Below are 11,150 nucleotides of genomic sequence, written 5' to 3'. Positions count from 1 at the left end.
TCCCTTCTTTCTCCACCTCAAGTTCTGTGGCAGAGAGTGTCTCCCTAATATACAAAGCCACCCCTCCTCCTCTTCTCCCTTGCCTGTCTCTCCTAAAGAGCCTGTAACCCACTCCAATTGTGCATGTTATCCCACCATGTTTCTGAGATGGCGACTACATCATAGTCACCCTGGTGGACCAGGATTTCCAGCTCCTCTTGTTTATTGCCCATGCTGCGTGCATTGGTGTACATGCACTTCAGCTGGGCTCCTGACTTCTCAATTGCCCCTAACTTGTGCCCTACTCTTTCCTCTGCAGAGGGACCAATTTCCTCACCCACCCCCTTCCAACCTAGTTTAAAGCCCTCCGAATGATACATTAAAAATGGTATAAAAAATAATTAGAAAACAAAAATAAAAAATGAATTAGAGATTAAACAAAAGAACTAGATTAAAAGTAAAAACATTAAACATATACAGATAATAAATTCAGAATAGAAAATAATAGCTAAAAAATGAAAAATGACAAAAAGAATAAATAATAAATAATAAAAAATAAATTCAAAATAAAATAAAAAATAAGATTACTCAAATTACAATTCAAAAAGAAACTACATAAAAATAATTTACAAAAAAAATTGAAATGAAATTAAAAAATTAAACAAAACCAATTAAAAACATGTAAAAATAATGACAAAAAATATTGAACTTAGAAAAAATAATATGTATAATAAAATCAAAACAAAATGAAAGAGATTTACTAAAAATAAATTTAAAAATATTTTAAAATGAAGCAGAAAATTAATTTAAAATTTAAAAATAGCTCACATTAAAAACAAACAAAAAACAGTCAAAATTAGTTACAAAATATGTGGAATCATAGACTCATAGAATGAGTCAGGGTCGGAAAGGACCACAAGGATCATTTAGTTCCAACCACTGCCATGGGCAGGGACTCCTCACACTGGATCAGGCAGGCTAGAGCCTCGTCCAGCCTGGTCTTAAACACCTCCAGGCATGGGGCCTCGGCCACCTCCCTAGACGACTGTCGTAGTTTGGGCTGGGTGCCCTCTGCTACAGGGGTGTTTCCTGTGTCCAGAAGTCCAGCCCAGTGGGTGGACACAGGAAATTAGGTTATTTCCTACCATGATCCCTTGCACCACTATAAGTTTTACGGTGGGGTCTGGCACTTCCTCTTTCCTTCCTCCTCGCCACCCGGTAACTGGGGTAGAGATCTCCCGGCCATGGGCCTGGTTAGGCCCAAGGCCACAGGGGGATGGGCAGTCTCAGATCTGGCCAGCTGAGACTAGCCTAGCAGTGGGGGGGGGGGGAAGGAGGAGCCCTGGGGGTTTTGGGTGCACCCTCAGGTAGGGATGGGATCTCTCTGGGTCTGTTTTGGGTTCTCTCTCTTGTCACTGTATTTCTAGTTCTCTGCACACACTCACTGTTCTCTATTTAAACTTTCCATCACTTTTGCAATCCGTTTGTCTGAGTCGTTATTTCTGCGCGTGGTGGGGAGGGGGTTTGCCCCAACCCACTACAACGACCCATTCCAGGGCTTCACCACTCTCATGGTGAAGAATTTCTTCCTCACATCCAGACTGAATGTTCTCATGCCCAGCCTTGTTCCATTCTCCCTAGTCCTGTCATTTCCTGACATGCTAGGACGTCCCTCCCCAGCATTCTTGTAGGCTCTCTTCAGATACTGGATGGCCACAATAAGGTCACCTTGAGCTTTCTTTTCTGCTAACTGCAATCATCGCAATAAACAACGGCAACGGCAGAAGAATCAAGACCATGAGAAAACATCATTTCCCATGAAATCGAACATCGATCACAACAACTGTTATGATAATCTGGGATCAAAAGCCTCACTCAGAAGAATGTCCCTTATTTTGTTTCTCTCTTGTTGAGAGCTCATTACTCTAAATTCTACCTTCCCCTTATTAAATTAGCACCCCTACAAATATTTGAATCTCCAAGCCTATCGGGTGTTCCCCACTCTACCTTATGTCCTAGATGGTAAAGGTATTTAATGAGTTTGGGGTGGATTTTTTTTCTTTTTTTTTCTTTTTTTTTTTTTTTTTTTTTCTCTCTTCCCCCCCCGCCCCTTTTTTTATTTTATTTTTTTCCTTTTTTCTATTTTTTCCCTGGAGGTACTGCAATTACCTCATTGTTATACAGCCAAGTGGAGTATGTCTTGGGATCTCACCACTTTGTCTCCCCCCATTTCACAATACAACACAGTACTGCCTTTTAACAACACACAAAACACACAACAAATACAATTACAACAGTAGTGACCGGTCCTTAATAACACAATTATTTGCCACACTCCTATTCACAATTTTCGCTTCTATGTCTCACTGGCACACAGACATTCAAAACATAAACAATGTTTCTTATACTTTAAGTTCTTTAGGAACCACCCTGGCCCCACACAGACTTAAAATATTCCCTTTGGGACACCCCTGGTCCCACACTACAAACAATGCTCCTAATATATATAAACAATGCTTATAGTGCCCTTCGGGAGCCCACTGGTCCCGGCCCTTGAGCTCTTTTACCTAGGGGTGCAATAAATGCCTCGCTCCCATGTAGGGCAGCCCCTTACAGCTTATGGAGTTACCCCTTTTACAAAAGCAATACTTTCTCTTCGCCAGCAGTCTTGTCTGTCCCTGTGATGATCTCACGAGTAGGGGAGCTCTCCTTGAGAATATCTCAGAGGTGCCCTGAGAGGTCCCATTCCTCAAAAGGTCTCGCAGCTGGACAGAGGTTTCCAGCCTGTCTCGCCAAAACTGACTTAGAGAAAGAGGAAAAACTCATTCAGTTTCACGTATCTTGCGTTTGTGGCAGCGCTGGACACAGGCTGGATCCTTCCAAAAGACCTGTGTGTCTTCAGAGGGTTCAGTACAAGCTTATGTGCAAAAAGTTATCTATCTAAAATGACAGAGGGAGGTTAATATTCCACAGAAAAGTCCAGGTGCTTTCTATCTATACAAAGGTTATCTATCTAAGAATAACAGATCTTACAGAAAGTCCTGGCATTTCTTATCTATACAAATGCTGTCTGACTGATCCTCCCCCTGCCTTCTGCATTCCAGCCAACAATGGGGGGTTCCTTATCAGCTTTGTTATTCCGTTAAACTCAATAAGAATTTTAAAAGAATTTTATGCTCATCATTAGGGTTAAGCAAGGAAGAGTGTGGATATCTGAAGGAGCCTCAGAGCTCTTCGTTGGGTAGTGGGAAGTGTCACTGTGAGTTGCTTTCTTCTTGGCCTGAAGCTGGCAGGCCGAGGAATGATGGTGGCAAGCCTCCCCTGTGAGGGCCAGCTGCCCTTACCTGTAGAGTCCAATGTACTGGGTGACACACCCACCCCGTGTGGCACAGGGGAGATGGAAGCTGACATCACAGCCTGTCTCACTGCAGGTGATGGTGGCCTCACTCTGGCAGCAGATGCAGTACCCATGGGCAAAGCAACTTCCATCAGCCCAAGGCCTGCATAGCCAGCCCCACGCCTCTGAGCAGAGAGCAGGATGTGGCCACAGCTGAGTCACAGCCCACAGATCCACCTGGCAGACAACACTCCTGTGCAGGACCCTCTCTGGAGCTGATGGGAGCAAGACATTTGTCCCAGAGCTGTCTGGAAGTGCTGGGCTTCTTTCTTGCCTTCTGGGCTAAGCCCATACAATGTTCCCTCACATAAGGACTGCATTGATGGCAGAGGCACAGCAGCATTGGCTGAGCCATGCTGGGTAACTCTCAAGGTGGGAAAAAGCAGCAGAGATCCCTGGTTCTGGAGAAGGCTGTGGGGCCAGCAAGGACCAAAGCACACAGTCCATGTCCATGGTGCTGGGCACCTGGGCAAGGGCAGCCAGCAAGGAGGAGGTGTGGGCAAGGCGCTGCCAGTACCTGGGCCCAGCTCCTAATGCTGCTCCTGAGAAAGGGAGAGGAGAATGAGGGAGAGGCAAAGGAGTATGGAATCTGCCAGTGTAGAAATTGAAAACCACTTCTACTGTGGAGGTGGTGCAGGGGGATCAGGGCCAACACTTGGAGATGCTGCACGGTTGTTCCTTCTGCGGCGTCTTCTAGGTTGGGATGGACTGTAGGGAGCATCTTCCTCTTGACGCTGCTGGTGGGACCTAGCACATGCCTGCAAGGGCCCAGGGGTGTTGGACTGGCTGGCAGGCTCAAGCACTGGGGAGCTGCCCCGGTCTCCTAATGCTGTCTCCCTGGTGGTCCTTGGGCTCTGGGTCTGTTGGTCAAAAGAGCTGCAGGATGGCTCCTCCAGCAGCCCCTCTGTGGAGGTATTGCTCTCAGAATTTGCTCTTGCCCTGGAGGATCTCCCACGACGTGTTGTGGGGTGCCTGCAAGGAGGAGCTTCATCCTGAGACTGCAGGTGGGAGGAATCTCGTTTCCTCCTGTGCCGACGGGTGCTGGAACAGCTTCCAGTCTCATGCACTGAGAAACCTCCCCGGTCTCCTGATGGTGTCTCTCTGGTGGTCCTTGTCTTGCAGGTCTGCCGGTCCAGAGAGCTGCAGGATGGCTTCTCCAGCAGCCCCTGCCTGGAGGTACTGCTCTGGGTGTTTGTTCTTGCTCTGAAGGGTCTCCCACGGCATGTTCTGGGCCGCCTGCAAGGAGGAGCTTCATCCCGAAACTGCACGGGGGAGGCAACTCGTTTCTTCCTCTGCTGACAGGTACTGGACTGGCTTCCAGTCTCATGCACTGGGGAACTTCCCTGGTCTCCTGATGATGTCTCTGTGGAGCTACTGGAGCTGCTGGTGTGCGAGTCCAGAGAGCTGCAGGATGGCTCCTCCAGCAGCCCCTCTGTGGAGGTATTGCTCTCGTTGTTTGCTCTTGCCCTGCGGAGTCTGCCACGGCGTGTTCTGGGCCGCCTGCAAGGAGGAGCTTCATCCTGAAACTGCACGGGGGAGGCAACTCGTTTCTTCCTGTGCTGACGGGTACTGGACTGGCTTCCAGTCTCATGCACTGGGGAACTTCCCTGGTCTCCTGATGATGTCTCTGTGGAGCTACTGGAGCTGCTGGTGTGCGAGTCCAGAGAGCTGCAGGATGGCTCCTCCAGCAGCCCCTCTGTGGAGGTACTGCTCTCGTTGTTTGCTCTTGCCCTGCGGAGTCTGCCACGGCGTGTTCTGGGCCGCCTGCAAGGAGGAGCTTCATCCTGAAACTGCACGGGGGAGGCAACTTGTTTCTTCCTGTGCTGACGGGTACTGGACTGGCTTCCAGTCTCATGCACTGGGGAACTTCCCTGGTCTCCTGATGATGTCTCTGTGGAGCTACTGGAGCTGCTGGTGTGCGAGTCCAGTGAGCTGCAGGATGGCTCCTCCAACATCCCCTCTGTGGAGGTACTGCTCTGGGTGTTTGTTCTTGCCCTGCGGAGTCTGCCACGGCATGTTCTGGGCCGCCTGCAAGGAGGAGCTTCATCCTGACACTGCACGGGGGAGGCAACTCGTTTCTTCCTCTGCTGACGGGTACTGGACTGGCTTCCAGTCTCATGCAGCGGGGGGCTTCCCAGGTCTCCTGATGGTGTCTCTCTGTGGCTGCTGGTCTCAGGGACCATTAAGTTGCGGGATGGCACAAGCAGCGCCTGGCTGGAGGATGCCACAGCTGCTACCTGTCTAGGGGCACCTGGGGCCGGAAGCTCCAAGCTGTCCCTGGAGTCTGTAAAGGAAAGCAGAAAGGTCAAGGGCACAGCCACCAGCTCTGTGGCAGCATAGGCCTGTGCAGAGCCACCAGCCCTCCCGGAGCAGAGAGGCTTGGCCAAGCTCAGCCTGGTCTCCACTGCCAGCCCACTAACCTGGGGTGGAGAGCAGCTGAGTGCTTTGCCTCTTACCTCTGCTGGGGCCAGCACAGCTGCTGCACTCCCAGCTGTCAGTGCTGGGCCTCAGATGGGAGCATTGCCTGTGGGTGCCCTCAGCAGCACAGGAGCTGCATAACAGCAGTTGCCAGGGCCTGGGGAAGAAAATGGGTTCATGGCTGTGAGGACAGACTGAGTGCAGCATGGGACCATCTGGCAGAGCTCTTGTTCTTGGAGCTTCTGCTCTGAGCCCATGGCCAGAGAGGGATCCTGCACAGAGCAGATCCCCAGGTTGCAGTTTTGACAACTTACCCTTCTTGCTCTGCCTGCTCCCTGCCTCCTGGGCACAGGCACTCGCTGGCATCACAGCGGCTGTGCCTCCCAACTAGTTGTTGTAAATCCTGGACATCCAAGTATGGCAGTCTGGTGGAGAAAGGAGTATTGATGAGTCCCTGCTGCTACCCTGGCGTAAGGCAGATGCAGGCCACCCTTGCTTACCCGGCCCTGCCCTGGTTCCAGCTCCTCTGTGAAGCTGAAGCAAGGACTCATGAGAGAGCAGAGAACCAGGACTGTAAGGGCAGGTCCTGGGGTAGCACAGTGTTTGCACTGTCCTGCCTTGTGAGGTGGATGGAAGGACACCAACCTGAAAGGGATTCGGATGCCCATGTGGAACATTTCTGGAAGAAATGCGTTCTGATCCCTACACGCCGGGCACTGGAAACTCATCAGGCCAGTGTGCACAGCTAGTCCCTGCAGGAGAAATGTGATGAGCATGAGTCAGGTGTTGGTGTTGCTGAGCACCTGTGGTCTCCTGGGAGCGAGGGATGGGCTCCTACCTGGATGCATTCCCGATGGAACCATGCGTGTTGACATGCTGGGCACACCATGGTCCTGTAGGAGGTTTGGTTGTCTACAGGATCCATGCAGATGAGGCAGGTGGTGTCCTCCTCTGGAACCGCCTCCACTTCCTGACGTGGGGCGTGTTCCCTGCAGAAGGCGCTGGGGGAGAAGAGGAAAGAGGCTTCATGGTGAGGAAACAAGTGTCCGGTCCTTACGTGGTGCATGGGGAAAGGGGAGAGGACTTAACTGCACTAGGGAAAGTACTGGGTTAGGGTGAGGTTAGGGTTAGCATTAGGGTTAGCATTAGCATTAGGCTTATGGCTATGAAAATCAGTTTTAGGCTTTATGAAAAGCAAGGAAGGGTGAAGATATCTGAAGGAGCCTCAGAGCTCTCCGGGCAGTGGGAAGTGTCACCGTGAGTTGCTTTCTTCTTGGCCTGAAGCTGGCAGGCCGAGGAATGATGGTGGCAAGCCTCCCCTGTGAGGGCCAGCTGCCCTTACCTGTAGAGTCCAATGTACTGGGTGACACACCCACCCCGTGTGGCACAGGGGAGATGGAAGCTGACATCACAGCCTGTCTCGCTGCAGGTGATGGTGGCCCCACTCTGATGGCATTCACAGCACTCCTGTAAAGGGCAGAGCAACTTCCGTCAGCCTTGGGGTCTTTGCAGGAGGGGCCCCATACCTCTGGGTCAGGGCCCACAGATCCCTTTGGCAGGCACAATTCCTGTGCAGGAGCCTCTGGAGCTGCTGTGAGCAAGACTCAGAAGTCTGAAAGGTCAAAGGAGCTCTCTGGAAGGGCTAGGAATTCTTGCTCAAGCTTTGGGCTAAGCTGCCACAGCACTCTCCAGGTACAAATATCACTGATTTTGTCATGTCCTCACCTTCTGTGCTCCCTGCTCAACTGCATGTTCAATCTCCTCCTCACAAAATTGCAGCAGTCCACATTCCACATCCAGTAGTGGAGAAATCGCATTGGCAAAAATCTGCAGAAGAGAACAGACAGGGAACCATTGAGGACAGTGTGGCAGGGAGTGCCTGCATGAAAACGGGAGGCAGCCCCCAGGGCACTCACCAGGCAATATGTATGGGCATAGACCCCTTGCAGATCCAGCATTGCTCCACAGGTATCCCAGTCAGCATGTGCCTGATGGCACAGAATGCATGCTGGAGAGGAGAGAGCAAACACCATTAGGAATGAGCACTTCTGTGGGGCTGGGGGAAGTGTCTCTGAGGGACTGTCCCCAAGGGCCTGCTCTGTTCCTGCCAGTCTGGCTGATGGGCCGGGATGCAGCGCTTGCAGTTCAGCATGGCAGGCACTGTGTGTCCCAGCAGGCGCCCACTGGTCAGGCCTGAGCCCTGCTTGCTGAGGAAAGGAGGGGCTGTGCCCTGGGACACTCTGGGGAGCTCTTTGCCTCCCTCTGTCACCGCTCTCTCAGCCCTATGCTCTGCTGACCACCCTAACCATTATTCCCTGTGACAGGCTGCAAAGGGGATAACTTTGCTCACCAGGCTCCATCTTGTCGAGCGTCTTGTCCTTCCTTGCAGACAAGGCACACGTCAACGCTGAGCTCTTGGAGAGTTCCTGTCCCAGCAGTGCTGAGATGTCTCCTCCAAATGCTCCTCTGCTGACTCTGAGAGAAGCAAGACATGCCGGTGAGCTTGGAGCACAGCCCCAGAGCCCTGAGGAGCAGGGTTCCCCTCCTGCTTTGGCAGCCCCTTCCCTCTCCCACCCTCTCCTTACCTCATCAAGTCACAAGGATGCAGGAACTGAGCCCTGCACTCCCTTTTGTAGGCTTTCCCCCTCACCTGTACCAGTAACTCTTGTGACGTCATCGCCATGAAATCACCACAACCACTGTGATGTCATCACTGCTGGCCCCCATGTGCCACGCCCTTGGCCACTTGCCACCCTCTCTGACACAGTCAACACCACAGAGGGGCTGCAGCACTCCCTTGCCTGGAGGTACTGCTCTGGGTGTTTGTTCTTGCCCTGCGGAGTCTGCCACGGCGTGTTCTGGGCCGCCTGCAAGGAGGAGCTTCATCCTGACACTGCACGGGGGAGGCAACTCGTTTCTTCCTCTGCTGACGGGTACTGGACTGGCTTCCAGTCTCATGCAGCGGGGGGCTTCCCAGGTCTCCTGATGGTGTCTCTCTGTGGCTGCTGGTCTCAGGGACCATTAAGTTGCGGGATGGCACAAGCAGCGCCTGGCTGGAGGATGCCACAGCTGCTACCTGTCTAGGGGCACCTGGGGCCGGAAGCTCCAAGCTGTCCCTGGAGTCTGTAAAGGAAAGCAGAAAGGTCAAGGGCACAGCCACCAGCTCTGTGGCAGCATAGGCCTGTGCAGAGCCACCAGCCCTCCCGGAGCAGAGAGGCTTGGCCAAGCTCAGCCTGGTCTCCACTGCCAGCCCACTAACCTGGGGTGGAGAGCAGCTGAGTGCTTTGCCTCTTACCTCTGCTGGGGCCAGCACAGCTGCTGCACTCCCAGCTGTCAGTGCTGGGCCTCAGATGGGAGCATTGCCTGTGGGTGCCCTCAGCAGCACAGGAGCTGCATAACAGCAGTTGCCAGGGCCTGGGGAAGAAAATGGGTTCATGGCTGTGAGGACAGACTGAGTGCAGCATGGGACCATCTGGCAGAGCTCTTGTTCTTGGAGCTTCTGCTCTGAGCCCATGGCCAGAGAGGGATCCTGCACAGAGCAGATCCCCAGGTTGCAGTTTTGACAACTTACCCTTCTTGCTCTGCCTGCTCCCTGCCTCCTGGGCACAGGCACTCGCTGGCATCACAGCGGCTGTGCCTCCCAACTAGTTGTTGTAAATCCTGGACATCCAAGTGTAGCTCTCTGGTGGAGAAAGGAGTATTGATGAGTCCCTGCTGCTACCCTGGCGTAAGGCAGATGCAGGCCACCCTTGCTTACCCGGCCCTGCCCTGGTTCCAGCTCCTCTGTGAAGCTGAAGCAAGGAGCAGAGAGCCAGGACTGTAAGGGCAGGTCCTGGGGTAGCACAGTGCTTGCACCGTCCTGCCTTGTGAGGTGTATGGACGGACACCAACGTGCCACCCTCTCTGACACAGTCTACACCAGACAGGGGCTGATGTGAAGTGCTGAGGCAGGGGCCTATGCCCTTGGCACCTCTGTAAGAGGGCAGAGTCAAATGCCAGATCCCCTGGGACGGTTCTCGAGGGTGGGCACCAATGGCCAAACGGTGCTGTTCAGGCAGTACCACTCTGGTAACGTGACGGAGATTGGAGTCAATACACACAACCAATATATCGAGTATTGTTCCTTTATTGTTCCAGTATTGTAGGACTATAATGCAAGCGTAGTGAGTATAGCACAGTAAAGTAAAGCAAAGAAGAAGAAGGGAAAGGAAAGTGTGTATGAAGGGAACTTCTACAACTTATACAAACTCGTAGAGCCTCGTTGGCATAGCTTCACTGGTTCCCACGAGTGCCCACACATCACACTATTATATATTATTGGTCCAACTACTAATGACACAACGAGGTTGTTGATGCAGGTGCATGTCCTGTTGTCCCAAGATAACTTTCTGTGTTTATAGCTACCAGTGTCCTGTTTTAGTTACATGCTGCAGGCACAGCACTGTTTTGCTACGCTGCTAGCTGGCTCTGCACTTATGCTGAGCATGGCCTACCACCATGTCAGGCTCTAGGCCTGCACTGCCAGATTGCTCACACTGCTCGTCGCTGGCATTGCCACAAATCCCCCTTTTTGTTTTTGTGAGCAATCTGGTCATGGGAGTTGTTCTCATCCCATACAAGATGCTACTGCAAACACAGAAGCAAGCAAGGTAAAGCTAAGATGTATAGCAAAAGCAAGAGTAGCACAGCATGTCTAACAGACTGGAGTCATCCATACAAGGCACAAAGCTTTAGTTCAACTAGTTACAATGCTCTACAGAGCTGGCATAATACATGGTCAAAGATAACAGACAGTGTAAAGAAGAAGTTCCGATCTTTACATTTCACTCCTTTTATTGACAGAGAAGACTTGATTATGCCTGAACACATTGCACACAGAGATTAAGACACAAATGCAATCCTTAGCACTGTCTTTTAAAATCTGCTTTAGGGGTATGTTGCATCTTTATTTTTCTCTAGGATGGTCAAAAATAATAAATTGTTTAATGGTAGCAAGATTTCTTTAATCTGTAAAGGTAGATCTGGCCAGGCTCTAGCTTCACAGATAGAAAACTTGCAGTCAAACAGCAAGAGCAAAAGAGCTTCATTGCATTGCCCAATATAAAATTACACATAATAATGTGGTTTTGCTCATCCCAGTAATACTAATCTCTTAATGGTCACACAACAGCTAAGCAATCATGACACTCAGTTATGTTAGATGCTTTCTGTTGACATCTTGGATTATCGTGACAGTTGTTGAGGTCAGTGCTAGGCAGGTTTGCTGATTGTCACTTTCATGACAGTTGTGCCGTGTTTGTGTGTCTTGTGGTGAGAGGGTTGCAGCACATTGCAAAGTTGATGTTCCTAGGTGTTG

The 11,150-nt window shown here is 51.3% G+C and overlaps 1 protein-coding gene across 1 annotated transcript; it reads right to left on the bottom strand.

The window, feature by feature from the left end:
- Positions 1-6,539: 6,539 nt before the first annotated feature.
- LOC137440476 (PHD finger protein 7-like) lies at positions 6,540-8,471 on the bottom strand. Its single transcript, XM_068136724.1, has 6 exons — positions 8,380-8,471; positions 8,145-8,269; positions 7,711-7,802; positions 7,520-7,621; positions 7,137-7,261; positions 6,540-6,795 (listed from the first exon to the last, which is right to left on the bottom strand). Exons 1-6 carry the CDS (start codon positions 8,469-8,471, stop codon positions 6,540-6,542), a joined length of 792 nt encoding a protein of 263 aa, XP_067992825.1.
- Positions 8,472-11,150: the final 2,679 nt, after the last annotated feature.

Source organism: Melanerpes formicivorus, unplaced genomic scaffold, assembly GCF_026170545.1.
Source record: "Melanerpes formicivorus ecotype bairdi unplaced genomic scaffold, bMelFor1.0.p_v2 SCAF_4, whole genome shotgun sequence".
Lineage (NCBI taxonomy): Eukaryota > Metazoa > Chordata > Aves > Piciformes > Picidae > Melanerpes > Melanerpes formicivorus.
The sequence above is the reverse complement of the archived record's forward strand: the minus strand, read 5'-3'. Positions and strand labels throughout refer to the sequence as shown.